The sequence below is a fragment of the Balaenoptera musculus genome, chromosome 6, assembly GCF_009873245.2.
Source record: "Balaenoptera musculus isolate JJ_BM4_2016_0621 chromosome 6, mBalMus1.pri.v3, whole genome shotgun sequence".
NCBI lineage: Eukaryota > Metazoa > Chordata > Mammalia > Artiodactyla > Balaenopteridae > Balaenoptera > Balaenoptera musculus.
The window spans coordinates 73,923,817-73,940,283 of NC_045790.1; the positions used below are offsets into that span (position 1 = coordinate 73,923,817).

Sequence of the window (16,467 nt, forward strand, 5' to 3'; positions counted from 1 at the left end):
CTCCATGAAATTATTCTATTGAAATGGAACTTTCAAGTTAAGCTCTGCTTGTATTAAAACATAAACATGCTGTAAATTTGTAGTAACTGTCTTCTAACAGACTAAAATCTATCCTTTGTACAACAAACTGCACCTCATTTATTTATTTTTATCAGCAAAGGAATCATCCTCAAGGACATTTGATCACATAATGATTTCTCTCACTTCTGGCTACCCCACAATATTTACCTTCACCAGATCTGCAAATAAACATCAACTTTCTACCAGTTTAAAAATCTCTTCCCCATATTTCCACAATTACTCCCATACCACTAAGTCATTTTCTCTCCCTTTCTGCCTGGTCCCTAGCTCATAAATAACTTCCTATTAGGAAAAGAACTGCTAATATGACTTTCACATCTGTATCTCTTAGAGCCCAGTATCTGCTCTTATAGGCACAGGCCTCCAATTCTTACCAGCCTAGAAAATACTCACTACAATATTTTCTACCACTACTACCAAGCCATGAGCTGTCACCATAGAGCTCTCACTACCTCTTGGATATCGACTTGTATAAGGACCTTATCAACCAAAACTGCATTTCTGGCTTCTACCAGCTGTGAGTCCCTGAGCTACACAAATGTTCTCCAATTTCACTAGCTGCACACAAACCTCCCACTGGCTTATCGATTTTTTCAATTTCCAAGAGTCCAATAACTAGCTCCAGGCACACTTGAAGCCCTTTTTTAGTTCTTCCCAATCAACATACAGCTCTCCAACATATAAATATCACACACATTTGAACTGCTTTGAAATTTTCTAAGCCTGCTAAATCCATATATGTCCCTAAAAGCTAAAAGCAAAATTCTAAAAGACACAAATATCAATCGTTCCAACTACAATAGTTCTTGATTAACTACTTAGTCTAAAAATATTATGTAGATTTAAGTCAAGTCAAAGTCAAAAAGTTTATTGGAAACCTCAAGCACAAAGGATTATTTCCCTCCAGCAGTGGGGGGCATCTTTAAATGTCCTTGCTACGCAAGGACATTTGCCCTACATTTTCTTTCAGGATTTTATTTTTATCCATTTTCGAATCATCCTTTCCTTTATACAAGTCGCATGTGTTTTGACATGATTTTCCTTAAAGTTACTCGGCATAGGCATCAACATGTGAGTTAAAGCAGCAACTCAATTAAAAGCCCTGAACACACTACAAACGTTCTGAACTCAATGTCAAGGAATTCATTCAAGAAACATTTCATAAGGAAAAAGTAGGTGTATATTTAGATGGCATAAATGATATGTATAGCACATGTTTTTAAAAAAATTTTCATTAATTAATTTATTTTTGGCTGCGTTGGGTCTTTGTTGCTGCTTGCGGGCTTTCTCTAGCTGCGGTGAGCAGGGGCTACTCTTCGTTGTGGTGCGCGGGCTTCTCACTGCAGTGGCTTCTCTTGTTGCGGAGCACGGGCTCGGGGCGCATGGGCTCAGTAGTTGTGGCATGAGGGCTCAGTAGTTGTGGCATGTGGGCTCAGTAGTTGTGGCTCGCGGGCTCTAGAGCGCAGGCTCAGTAGTTGTGGCGCATGGGCTTAGTTGCTCCGCAGCATGTGGGATCTTCTTGGACCAGGGCTCCAACCTGTGTCCCCTGCATCGGCAGGCGGATTTTTAACCACTGCACCACCAGGGAAGTCCCAACACATCTATGTTTTAATGGTTACTAAATATCAAAGTACTAATTTCTAAACTAAATTCATTGCTATATTTTAAAATGAAAATTACATATACAAGGTAAAAAAAAATTTTACATAAAAAAATATACAGGGACTTCCCTGGTGGTCCAGTGGTAAAGAATCTGCCATCCAATGCAGGTGACACGCGTTTGATCCCTGGTCAGGGAACTAAGATCCCACATGCCGTGGGGCAACTAAGCCCGCGCGACACAACTACTGAGCTTGCACCTCAATGACAGAGTCCACGTGCCACCGACTAAAGAGCCCATACAGCCTGGAGACTGTGCGCCACAACTGGAGAGAGGAAACCCGCAGGCCACAACTAGAGAGAGAAAACCCGCACGCCGCAACTAGAGAGAAGCCTGCATGCTGCAAGGAAAGATCCCACACGCCTCAAAGAAGATCCCGTGTATCGCAACTAAGACCCGACGCAGCCAAAAAAAAAAAGAAAAAAAAAAATACAAAGAAAAATAGGAATTCCTTCCACCCCAGATCCATATTACCTCCCATTTTTTCCTGTATCATTTCAGAAAAATGTTATGTACATACAAATATATAATTGTACTTAGGTATATATAATTTTTAGATAAATGGAAGTATACTATATGTATTGTCTATGCTTTGCTTTTTTCACTTAATTATATGCTTTTGAGACTATTCTATGTTAGCACACGTAAACCTAGCTTGTTTTTTAAAGAGCTTGAATAATTTTGAGTCAGTCATTTTGATCTCAAGATCAAAGATCAGGATGATCTTTTCATCTCTGCACATAAGTTTTTGTACAAATGTGCACAAATAAGTAAAACTGCTGAGGCAAAGGATGTGTATTTAAAATTTTGAAAGATATCCAAAATTGCTTTCAAAAGAGACTGCTGTATATTTAATTTAAAAAACAAATCATGTTGTTTGTAAAGACTAAAAACAGCCCATTAAAAAAAATATACAGATAAAAATAAATAAAAGGACTCAACAGAGTGTCCTTAGGATATGAACCAATCTGGATATGTACAAAGTACTTTTTGGCAGAATTCTACAGATCCCTCTTGAAAATACATATTTCAGATTTTATAGATCAATGTTATGTTTTACAGATCAACGTAAACATGGCATTCAAAACAACATCATGCAAATTTTATCAATAATCCAAACCTAATGCCATTATGTGCAGAGCAAAACTCAATTTTACGGCTCTATCGTTAAACATTTTAGTAAATCATTACTTTTTGGCTTTTCGGTGAGTAATTAGAAAACACCTGGATGTTAAAAGAACATGACAAATCCGAAGTCGTCTTCTATAATTTCCGTTAAATTCAATCATAGCAAAAGTGAACTTTCTTCATTAGGTATTTTTCAAAACAAAAAACAAAGCTGGGATAGTCCCTTGCCAATCAGGATTCTGAGATAACATGTTTTTCTTCTTATATGCCAAATATTTAAAAGTCCCTGTTCAGTTCAGGTTCCTTAATCAACAAGTGCAGGATGTGACTCTAATTACTGCTCTCTCTACTGCAGACATGAGGCAGGTCTGTGGAACAGGGCAGAGGATGGACTGACTTACGCACCCTCCTTTAATACGTAACCCAGGAAACCAGGCCCTCAACCCTGGGATAACTTAGGAAAAGGCCAGACCGTGACACAGATATTTTCCAGATAGCTAGAAGAATGAAACAAAGAAAAAGGCTAGTAACAGAAGCACAGCAGCTGGTTGGAAACTTTTGAAAATGTAAAACGAAGCTCAAGATTGCAACGTGTGTACTGAATAAGGTAATCCATGAAAAGGGAGCAAGGTTTTCGCTCCCTTTGCCTTCAAGAACTATGACATGTTGTGATAATAATATTCTATGGGCAAAGCCATTTAAATTGTTTTCCCCCTAACCCTGTTTTCTGTGAGGCAATGATCTTGCCTTTTGTGATTTGGCTAATTGCTGTACTTTTCAAGGAGGTAACTCTGACTTTGGTGAGGGATTACTGTATTGTGAGAGATCAAATGTGAAGAGATATCATTTACATTCATTACAAGGGTAAACAAAAACTGTTACTCTGAACATTACTGAGCTGTACAAATATAAAGTTGAAAATGTCCTGCCTGGTGGGATGATTCTGTAAACAGACAGACATGGAGTGAAAAGCAAAGCACACACACACACACACACACAAAAAAAGCAAAGCACACTGGTAATACAGCCACAATTTACTTAGGGAGAAGACAGGTGAGAAACAGTGTGTGAAAATCTGTAAATGATTAGCAGCCTTGAGCACTGCAAGCTGCTCTGGGAAGCCTATATAAATGTTCCACTTAAGTGCTATTTTTATACATTCTGCAATACATTGCTATAAAATAGTAGCATCTTGTTAGTAGTTCTGTTTTAATTGCAGGCTTATGTATCATTGTTCAGTACCAATACTAGTGAAAGTGAAAGTTGCAAAAAGTTTAAAAATGGTTAGCTGGTGCCCAGATTTCATCCAACACCATGAGAAAAGGTAAATAAGAATTCACATCATTGTACTGTGGAAAAAGAAATACAAAGCTATGTCCCAAACTAGAAAATAAGATTAAGTCAGGGAAATATCAGGCTTCTGGACTAAATTTTTATATAATACAGAGCTTAAGGATTATCTGCATACATTTAATGCAACCTCTTAATTTAATGATAAGGGTACCAGGACTTGGATATTAAATGACTTTCCCAAGATTAATAGGTAAACTAGTGGAATTCTGTTTTCCTTATCTGTAGCCCAAGGATCTTTCACAAGAGCAATATAGTATCTTGCTCACTTCCAGAGTTTCCTTTACTCATGGAAGAAGCTACACTAACCTAGGCCCTAGCACACTCTAGGACACTCCGGGAAGACTTCCTAATAGTAAGAAGTGGCAACATGGGGAATTAGATTAAGTACCAGATGGGGAGTAAAAGCCTGGCTTCATCGTAACTAGCAGTGACTCTGGGAAAGTTACTTAACCTAATTGGATCCCAATTTTCTCATTTTATAAGGAGAAGGTCAAAAGAGGTGAACTCTAACCTTTGGTTCTGACATTTTATAAATGTGATCACTTTGTCCAAATTAACACAAATACCATATTTTTGTGAAGCAACAAGTCTTTGTCAGGAAAACTTTGGAGTTTACCTTCAGGTTTATGCAAATACTTCCTGCTGTAGCTCGAGTACCATCTAGTGGACGTTTGGCTGACTTGACAGCCAAGAGTAATAAAAATCTGAATTTACATAAGTGCTAAAAAGAACTATTTATCTATTTTGAAAAAACCAAAGGACTGGAAGGACATCCAAAGGTCGTACTGATCATTCTCCCTGACTTCAGGGTGGATCAAAAATAACTATCATTGACATTTGAGAATCTATCTTCTTATTACTGAAGTGATTTGAGTGCCATTATTAGTATACTAGAAGAACAATGACTTCAAGAAGTTGATATCACTTATGGAGTGTGAGAAAATATCTGCAAATCATATACCACACAGTTTAATACCTAAACTATACAAATAACTTACAACAGCAACAAAACAGCAACAAAAACCTGAGTCAAAGGAATTGAAAAGACATTTCTCCATAGATGACATACAAATGGCCAATAAGCGCATAAAAAGATATTCAACATCACTAATCACTAGGGAAATCAAAATTACAGTGAGATATTATTTCATATCTATTAGGACTGCTACTATAAGAAACAAAACAAAACCCAAAATAGTAAGTGCTGGGCAAGGATGTAGTGAAATTCGAACCTTTATACATTGCTAGTGGGAACATGAAATGGTACAGCCACTATGAAAGACAGTATGGTGGTTTCTCAAAAAATTACAAATAGAATTACCATATAGTCCAGCAATTCCATTTCTGGGTAAAAGAAAGAATTGAAAGCAGTAACGCGAAAGAATTGAAAGCAGTAACGCAAAAGAACTGAAAGCAGGAACTTGAACAAATACTTATATACCCATTTCACAGTAGCATTATTCAAATAGCCAAAAGGTAGAAACAACCCAAATGTCCAATGATGGATGAATGGATAAAATGTGGTATACACATACAATGAAATATTATTCAGCATCAAAAAGGAAGGAAACTGTGACATATACTATCAATACATGGATGAACCCTGAAGAAATTATGCTAAGCAAAATAAGTCAGTCAAAAAAGGACAAATAATGTATGATTCCACTTATGAAATACCTAGAGTAGTCAAATTCCTAGAGACAGAAAGTAGAATGGTGATTGTCAGGGGCTGGAGGAAAGGGGTAGTAGGGAGTTAAGGCTTAATGGGTTCAGTTTCAGTTTGCAAAGATGAAAAAATTCTGGAAATGGATGGTGGTGATGGCTGCACAACAATGTGAATGTTCTTAGTACCACTGAACTGTACACCTAAAAAAATGGTAAAATTTATGTATTTTTCACTATAGTAAAAAAAAAAAGTTGGTATCAGTGTGAAGCAAAAAAGTCTGTTTTTAAAGAAGAACTCTTGTTGCCTTAAAACTTTTATTTTTAAACTCTCCTAGTTCTTTTCCAGTGGTTTAGAGTTCAGATATAATACATCATTAACTCAAAATACATATGGAGAGAGTGAATTGTTCTTGATAACTGTTGAAACACTTTCAAAAGGGGAAGGTGTACTTTCAGGAATCTGGGAGAAAGAAAACAAACACCATCATGCCTTGTGATTGTTGACTAATAAACAATGCACATTTGATGAGACTTCTGGGTGTCCCTGACTTTCTCTGAGTTTGATCCAGCAGGGAGAGGTGCTAACCGTGCAAATGCTCACTCTCACTCCGTTGCAGGCTGGGCTCAGCACCAGGGGGACATCCGACCATGGCGCTCTGATGCCGGAGTGCCAGTTATGTAGTTTTGCTGCCACTGTCTGAAGCCCAAGAGCAGTGTAAGCTAGGGACAGCGGGAGCTGCCTCTGCTGGAGGGGACCAGCATTCTATAAAGAGTGACTGCCTCTCAGTGAGTACCCTTTGCTCTTGCTTTCAACGAGGTAGCTGCATGGGGTCTCTCTTGCGGGGGCGGGCTACAAAGAATGGCTGTCCTTAGCAAAAATTAATTAACTTTAGGTTCTGATAAGCCCTTTCCAGCGCCTTTCCCTTCCGAAATACTCTCTGTGCTCCTGTACTTAATCTTTCTCTACAAAATCTACCTTTGGGAAGAGATATTGGGCAAATGACATAACCCTAATATGTAAGTGTCAGGGGAAGCTTGATGTGTATTGGCATTTTAAAATGAGGTCTGACAAAAGCCAAATGTAGGAACCTTCCTTAACTTTGGAATTCCTGATGTCAGTGAGCTGGCAAGGGGACGAACTAGGGGGAAGGTATGGTGGTCCTCTGGGTTCCTCTAAAGCCGGGTTTTCCAACCTCGGCACTGTTGACATTTGGGGCAGGATAATTCTTCATTCTGGGGGGTGGTCCTGTGCATTGCAGGATGTTTAGCAGAACCCTGACCTTTCCCACCAGATGCCAGTGGCACCCCTCCAATTGTGAGACCCAAAGATGTCTCCAGACATTGGCAAACATTCCCTGGCGGGGGCAAAGCAGCCTCCCCCCAACCCTGTTGTACAGCCACTGTAAACATACCATGTAGGTGGTCAGCTGCTCTGCCAATACGCATCACTAACCATTCTTGCCAAGGAGCTTATAATCTCAGTAAGGAATTCAGATCTACACTGAAACTATTAGAAAACACGCCAACATATAAGATTAAGTGCTCAAAAGTTAAACAATGACAGTAACTCTTGTCAGATTTCCACAAGACCCTTCCAATGCAATTTGATAAAATGGAATGAGAATATTAATGTCTAAGGAGAAGTCTCTCTTTTTAAGATGAGAAAACTGCTTAAAGGAGAAGGAATAATATAGATCTCAAATTGGTCTATTTTCATAGGATCTCATGCGCCAAACATTCCACCTTCTTTACTCCCCTTCAGCCCACCCTGAATATTTAATCAAGACTGTTAAATCTTGAAGTCATGGTCCCCTCTGCCCCCATTTGCTCCTTCTGGAAGGGAATAAGTCCTAAAATAGCCTCTAAATGTAGGAAATTCATCGAGTTTTAATGTTTTGAGGTTGTAGCTTTTGAAAACAAGAACGTGTATTACCCTGGAAGGCAGGGAGCAAAGCTGGCCTTTGTCCCTTGAACCCCACTGGAGTAGTGTCCTATATTAAACAGCTCAACTAAAACAATTCGGCCACACAGCACAGAAAGGGAAGAGGAGAAACCGCAAACTCCCCTCAACCTTCACACAGCTCTGTATCCCAGGCAGGCAGAAGGTCCAATAAGAATGCATGAGTTTCTCCCCTACGGAGAATGTTGTACTCTCTCAAAAGAAGAATACAGATTGTAATAATTCCAACAAGAATTACCTTTTCTCAAAGAAACAGGCTCTTAATGGGGATTGTGTACTTGAATAACGAAATAGCAACGAGTACTAGTTTCTCCTTGTGATGATGCACGTCGGTTAATGGGACTGAATAATGAGCAAAATGATCGGCACAACTTGAGAAATTTCAGGTTAGTTTAAGAATTTAGCATATGATCTGGAATATTAGGAATTCACTGTTAGCTTTGGTGTTTAAAGTGATATATATCATTCAACAAGATTAGGTTTCAAATTTATCTTTAGTGTTTTAAAAGGTACTCTCGAGATGAGAGGAGAAAGGCGAAGATGACATCTATTGATGAAAATTCATTCACTGTCTAATGAACAGAATGATTTTTATCCAATTAGATGTTGGTTCATTTATAATGTGCTCGCTGCCTGGAGGATTTGTGGAAAGGCAGGTAAATACGTCACTTCACATGCCAAGACCCCAAAACACACAATCTCAAATGAAACCGGAGACCAGAGTCTGCTGGACTCAAAAAAACAGGGAACTCATTATTAGTGTCAACAACAGGCCTTTGTCAGAAAAGGCCCCCTCCCCCTGGTTCTTTTTTCATGACTGTCTTTCCCTTTGAAAGAGCTCACTTCCGTGTGAGCTAGCGTCTGAAATTCTAACCTGTGAGTCATTTTTAGCTGGATGGCTGAAACTGCCCTAAACTCCAGCTCCAACACCTTAGGAGCTTTTCCTTTTGGTCTGACAAGTTCCAGAGCAAGACCTCCGGCAAGACCTCCCTTCTCAGTGGGAAAGCAACTTAAGGCATGAAACCTCTGGTCATTTCAGTGAATCTGAATTAAAACAAAACAAAACAAAAGATTATATATGTTTTATATCTGTGCCAAAGGGACTCTTACGGGGCACTGGGTAATTTGGACATTTAATCACAAAGCAAAGGTAAAAACTGTTTTAAGATTTTTGTTTTTCAGGTGACAAAAAATAAAACATGCTTCACCCTTTTCCTCTGTAGTTTTTAATCAGTGGGGGCTTTCTTGTGGGGGTGTGTTAGGGGTGGGTTGGGTCTAGCCATTAACTCAGTTCCACGGACAACTCTAAGATGAGCCGAGAGGCGCACTGGCACGTGGACACTATATGTCAGCAACTCAGTTTAATGAATACACAACCTGTACCTTTTAAATCTGATGCTGTCTCTTTCCCTTCAGTAAGTTGACAGCCTATTTAAAGGATGCAGGACCAGTGAGGGGATGGGGAGAAATGGGGCATACATTAAATGTAAGTTTGGGCTGCCACAGACTCAATGATTAGTTTCAGCCTGACCTCACTGGGCATGTCAGCCTGGCACCACTGGGGAAGTGAGGCAGGAAATCAGCTGCTAATTATAGTATGTATTAACATGCTGCAAATTAATCAGGAAGAGCACATTTCGTGTCATTTAAAAAAAAAGAATTAAAACTAAGAGGCATCAGGTGAAACTAAGTTTAACAGAGAATTAAAGATATATTCCTCTTGTCAGTATCACATGCCCCGTGAGCACAGGTGAGAGCGAAGAAATGTCTACAGCTCTCCGGGTGGAGGCAAAACTGACTAGAACTACTGATCCCTCCATTCAGTGTTTAGAGGACAGGACTGGCTACATAATTTGCAGGGCCCAGTGCAAAACAAAAATGCATGGCCCTTGTTCAAAAATTAAGACGGTGACGTCAGAGCATTAAACCAAGAGTGGGACCCCGTGTGACTGCATGTGGCTGAACATGCAGCGGGCCCTGGTAGTGGAAGAGACTTTGTATGTTAAAACATACAAACTGAGTGGAATTTATGGTTGCAGCTGTTTCTGACTATTACTTTTACTAAACTGAGTCACAGGAAAAAATGTGCCCCTAGACTCTCCAACCAAAAACAAAACAGAAACCCAACTCTGTTAACGGCGAGGTTGGGGAGCAGCTATTTCCCACCTGCTGCTGTGTACTACTCCAAACTCACTGTTCTTCCCAACGCCTAGGTCAGAATGGAGAATAAGAGCCCAGTTACAAGCAGACTACCTTCCCACTGATGACACTCATTTATCAGTGAAGAGCATTGTGCAATGGAGACCTGGAATCTTTCTAAACTGCAATCTACATTTTAAATTGCACTTGGCCCAAACACACACAAATACGGATACAATGGAAACTAAAGTTTCATGAAGCCATAATTCTCCTCATTGTGATATTCTTTGATAGTTTCTATTCAGTTTGATTAAAATCTCTCCTATTTTATTTTATTTTTTATTTTTTATTTTTTTTATTTTTTTTTTTCTCATTAAACTTTTTTAATGGGTCTCAAATTCTGTGACAGATTTTTGGTCAAGTTGTTTCCATTAAAAAGTACTGATTTTAAAAACTAATAACTTAAAACTGCCACACACAAAACAAATGGTCCACAACACGTTCTCCTTTCCTTCTGAAGGTTTTACGATGCATTGTTATCATTAACCAGTCTTTTGCTATTAAACTTAAATGGCCAATTGAGACAAACAGTTCTGAGACCGTTCTTCCACCACTGATTAAGACTGGGGTGGCAGGTACTGGGGATAATATTCATTTAGCCCTCTGAGCTTTCTGGGCAGACCTGGTGACCTTGCCAGCTCCAGCTGCCTTCTTGTCCACTGCTTTGATGACACCCACAGCAACCGTCTGTCTCATGTCACGAACAGCAAAGCGGCCCAGAGGAGGATAGTCCGAGAAGCTCTCAACACACATGGGTTTGCCAGGAACCATATCAACGATGGCAGCATCACCAGATTTCAAGAATTTGGGGCCATCTTCCAGCTTTTTCCCAGAACGACGGTCAATCTTCTCCTTCAGCTCAGCAAACTTGCAGGCAATGTGAGCTGTGTGACAATCCAGCACAGGTGCATAGCCGGCACTGATTTGGCCTGGATGGTTCAAGATAATCACCTGAGCTGTGAAGCCAGCTGCTTCCATCGGTGGGTCATTTTTGCTGTCACCAGCCACATTGCCACGACGAACATCTTTGACAGACACGTTCTTGACATTGAAGCCCACGTTGTCCCCAGGAAGGGCTTCACTCAAAGCTTCATGGTGCATTTCAACAGACTTCACTTCAGTTGTCACGTTGACTGGAGCAAAGGTGACCACCATGCCAGGTTTGAGAACACCAGTCTCCACTCGACCCACAGGGACAGTGCCAATACCACCAATTTTGTAGATGTCCTGGAGGGGCAAACGCAAGGGCTTGTCAGTTGGGCGAGTTGGTGGCAGGATGCAATCCAGAGCTTCAAGCAGTGTGGTCCCACTGGCATTGCCATCTTTACGGGTGACTTTCCATCCCTTGAACCACGGCATGTTAGCACTTGGCTCCAGCATGTTGTCACCATTCCAGCTAGAAATTGGCACAAATGCTACTGTGTCGGGGTTGTAGCCAATTTTCTTAATGTAGGTGCTGACTTCCTTTACAATTTCCTCGTATCTCTTCTGACTGTAGGGTGGCTCGGTGGAATCCATTTTGTTAACTCCAACAATGAGCTGTTTCACACCCAGAGTGTAGGCCAGAAGGGCATGCTCACGGGTCTGCCCATTCTTGGAAATACCTGCTTCAAATTCACCAACACCAGCAGCAACAATCAGGACAGCACAGTCAGCCTGGGATGTGCCTGTAATCATGTTTTTGATGAAGTCTCTGTGTCCTGGGGCATCAATGATGGTCACATAGTACTTGCTGGTCTCGAATTTCCATAGGGAGATATCAATGGTGATACCACGCTCGCGTTCAGCTTTCAGTTTGTCCAAGACCCAGGCATACTTGAAGGAGCCCTTCCCCATCTCGGCAGCCTCCTTCTCGAACTTTTCAATGGTTCTCTTGTCGATCCCACCACACTTGTAGATCAGATGGCCAGTGGTGGTGGACTTCCCCGAATCTACGTGTCCGATCACAACGATGTTGATGTGGGTCTTCTCCTTTCCCATTTTTGCTTAGGTTTGGCGGTGGTTTTCACGACACCTGTGTCCTGGCGACAAACCCGTTGAGAAAAAGCTCCTATTTTATTTTTTAATGATACTGCTCATGACTCATCATACGGAATTCACAACCCAGTAATGGTTCCAACTCATTGTACTAAAATCACAATTTGAAAACACTGTTATAGTGGCTGTTGTCTTTACTCTGCCAGGTGTGTTCTCCTCCACACACCCCAGTCTTCTGGCAATCCAATTTGCCTCTGACTACTACGTCAATGTTAACTTACACTGAGACAGTCAACATAATACATCAGCCATTCCTTGAGATTTTCAATTTTGAGCTGGAGTGGAAACTCCCGCTTTCTCTTGGGTTGCTAAGCTGGAAAGATGTGATTCGGGGCTGTTTGAGGAAAAAAAGAGACAGATTCCCAACCAAATCCCTGGTTCAAGGAGCCTCTAAGGCAGCTTCCCAGTTGCACGAGCCACTATGTGCTTGAGCTAGCATGCAAGAATTTTTCTCTTTTTTCAACTCCAAACTAATAACAAATACAAACACTATGATAAACAAAACCTGTAAGCAAATAACAAATAAGTTATGAAAATGAACAGCTATATCTTAAAAGTCATATTGACTTCAGTTCCTCTTTTTTGCATTTTAAAACCTTTTCCTTCTGTAATTCTGAAAGGAATTTTCTTAAACAAAAGCTATTTTTTTAGCATGTGCACAAATAACACTTTTTATCATGGTTTTATCTTACTGAACAAATATCAATTAGGCCTATTACTCTGGTTATAAGGCATAAATGTCAAATCAAAGAGTTCTCTTAAAGAATTCTTCTCTACTGAATTAACCACAGATGATGATATTTAGAAATAAAAGTTATAACAGCATTTCTTTCACCATTAGAATTATTGATAATAGGAATTATATATATATATCTATCATTTACTGAATAGACATCTATGTGCTCCAGTAAGTTTACATGTTATTTATTTTAATAATCCTCATGACACCCTGAGACAAATAATATCCTCATTTTGTACATTAAAAGGGAGGCACGGGCACCATCACCCTGATACCAAAACCAGACAAAGATGTCACAAAGAAAGAAAACTACAGGCCAATATCACTGATGAACATAGATGCAAAAATCCTCAACAAAATACTCGCAAACAGAATCCAACAGCACATGAAAAGGATCATACACCATGATCAAGTGGGGTTTATCCCAGGAATGCAAGGATTCTTCAATATACGCAAATCAATCAATGTGATACACCATATTAACAAATTGAAGGAGAAAAACCATATGATCATCTCAATAGATGCAGAGAAAGCTTTCGACAAAATTCAACACCCATTTATGATAAAAGCCCTGCAGAAAGTAGGCATAGAGGGAACTTTCCTCAACATAATAAAGGCCATATATGACAAACCCACAGCCAACATTGTCCTCAATGGTGAAAAACTGAAACCATTTCCACTAAGATCAGGAACAAGACAAGGTTGCCCACTCTCACCACTATTATTCAACATAGTTTTGGAAGTGTTAGCCACAGCAATCAGAGAAGACAAAGAAATAAAAGGAATCCAAATCGGAAAAGAAGAAGTAAAGCTGTCACTATTTGCAGATGACATGATACTATACATAGAGAATCCTAAAGATGCTACCAGAAAACTCCTAGAGCTAATCAATGAATTTGGTAAAGTAGCAGGATACAAAATTATGCACAGAAATCGCTTGCATTTCTATACACTAATGACGAAAAATCTGAAAGTGAAATTAAGAAAACACTCCCGTTTACCATTGCAACAAAAAGAATAAGATATCTAGGAATAAACCTACCTAAGGAGACAAAAGACCTGTATGCAGAAAATTATAAGACACTGATGAAAGAAATTAAAGATGATACAAATAGATGGAGAGATATACCATGTTCCTGGATTGGAAGAATCAACATTGTGAAAATGACTCTACTACCCAAAGCAATCTACAGATTCAATGCAATCCCTATCAAACTACCACTGGCATTTTTCACAGAACTAGAACAAAAAATTTCACAATTTGTATGGAAACACAAAAGACCCCGAATAGCCAAAGCAATCTTGAGAACGAAAAAAGGAGCTGGGGGAATCAGGCTCCCTGACTTCAGACTATACTACAAAGCTTCAGTAATCAAGACAGTTTGGTACTGGCACAAAAACAGAAATATAGATCAATGGAACAGGATAGAAAGCCCAGAGATAAACCCACACACATATGGTCACCTTATCTTTGATAAAGGAGGCAAGCATATACAGTGGAGAAAAGACAGCCTCTTCAATAAGTGGTGCTGGGAAAATTGGACAGGTACATGTAAAAGTATGAAATTAGAACACTCCCTGACACCATGCACAAAAATAAACTCCAAATGGATTAAAGACCTAAGTGTAAGGCCAGACACTATCCAACTCTTAGAGGAAAACATAGGCAGAACACTCTATGACATACATCACAGCAAGATTCTTTTTGACCCAGCTCCCAGAGAAATGGAAATAAGAACACAAATAAACAAATGGGACCTAATGAAACTTAAAAGCTTTTGCACAGCAAAGGAAACCATAAACAAGACCAAAAGACAACCATCAGAATGGGAGAAAATATTTGCAAATGAAGCAACTGACAAAGGATTAATCTCCAAGATTTACAAGCAGCTCATGCAGCTCAATAACAAAAAAACGAACAACCCAATCCAAAAATGGGCAGAAGACCTAAATAGACATTTCTCCAAAGAAGATATACAGATGGCCTACAGACACATGAAAGAATGCTCAACATCATTAATCATTAGAGAAATGCAAATCAAAACTACAATGAGATATCATCTCACACCGGTCAAAATGGCCATCAGCAAAAAATCTAGAAACAATAAATGCTGGAGAGGGTGTGGAGGAAAGGGAACACTCTTGCACTGTTGGTGGGAATGTAAATTGATACAGCCACTATGGAGAACAGTATGGAGGTTCCTTAAAAAACTACAAATAGAACTACCATACGACCCAGCAATCCCACTACTGGGCATATACCCTGAGAAAACCATAGGTCAAAAAGTGTCATGTACCACAATGTTCATTGCAGCTCTATTTACAATAGCCAGGACCTGGAAGCAACCTAAATGTCCATCGACAGATGAATGGATAAAGAAGATGTGGCACATATATACAATGGAATATTACTCAGCCATAAAAGAAATGAAATGGAGGTATTTGTAATGAGGTGGATGGAGTTAGAGTCTGTCATACAGAGTGAAGTAAGTCAGAAAGAGAAAAACAAATACAGTATGCTAACACATATATACGGAATCTAAGAAAAAAAAAAAAAGGCCATGAAGAACCTAGTGGCAAGACGGGAATAAAGACACAGACCTACTAGAGAATGGACTTGAGGATATGGGGAGGGGGTGGGGTGAGATGTGACAGGGTAAGAGAGTGTCATGGACATATATACACTACCAAATGTAAAATAGATAGCTAGTGGGAAGCAGCCGCATAGCACAGGGAGATCAGCTCGGTACTTTGTGACCACCTAGAGGGGTGGGATGGGGAGGGTGGGAGGGAGGGAGATGCAAGAGGGAAGAGAAATGGGAACATATTGTATATGTATAACTGATTCACTTTGTTATAAAGCAGAAGCTAACACACTATTGTAAGGCAATTATACTTCAATAAAGATGTTTAAAAAAAAAAAAAAAAGGGAGGCACGGGGATATTAATTTGTTCAAGATCACCCAGCTTGAGGGACTTCCCTGGTGGCACAGTGGTTAAGAATCCGCCTGCCAATGCAGGGGGACATAGATTTGATCCCTGGTCTGAGAAGATCCCACATGTTGCAGAGCAACTAAGCCCACGTGCCACAACTACTGAGCCTGCGCTGTACAGCCCATGAGCCACAACTACTGAGCCCATGCGCCACAACTACTGAAGCCCGCGCACCCTAGAGCCTGTGCGCTGCAACTACTGAGCCTGCATGCTGCAACTACTGAAGCTCGTGCGCCTAAAGCCCATGCTCCGCAACAAGAGAAGCCACTGAAATGAGAAGCCTGTGCACCACAATGAAGAGCAGCCCCACTCGCCACAATTAGAGAAAGCCCGCGCAGCAATGGAGACCCAACACAGCGGGGGTGGGGGGGGATTACCCAGCTTGAAATGGGTGGAGTTGCAGTTTAAACCAGGACTCTTTCTACTTCCTACTTCCCTGTTGCCTCTTCAAGGACTGTCTTCCAATGTCCTTTAAAAAGAAATCTCTGTTTCTATTATACCTTTTTTAAAGTCACAATTCACATCACGGGAATTGACAATTCAAAAAATAAAATATTGCTTTCATTCACTTCTTCATTGTTTCATTGGTGAAAACATATTGGAGATGTCACTGTAGCAGATTTAACTAAGGCAGCAGAAGAAATGTAGACA

General features: G+C 40.0%; 2 protein-coding genes across 2 annotated transcripts in view; both read right to left on the reverse strand.

Annotated features, from left to right (window-relative positions):
• The window catches only part of GNAQ (G protein subunit alpha q), a 293,138-nt gene that overhangs the window by 40,330 nt on the left and 236,341 nt on the right, over positions 1-16,467 (reverse strand). The window lies entirely within an intron of this gene.
• Positions 10,345-12,095, reverse strand: LOC118897317 (elongation factor 1-alpha 1-like). The gene has a single exon (XM_036856419.1). It carries the CDS (start codon positions 12,024-12,026, stop codon positions 10,638-10,640), a length of 1,389 nt encoding a protein of 462 aa, XP_036712314.1. The 5' UTR covers positions 12,027-12,095; the 3' UTR covers positions 10,345-10,637.

Bases quoted from the DNA above. Each gene is read 5' to 3' on its own strand.
- LOC118897317 (XM_036856419.1), bottom strand. From the start codon at position 12,026: ATGGGAAAGGAGAAGACCCACATCAACATCGTTGTGATCGGACACGTA.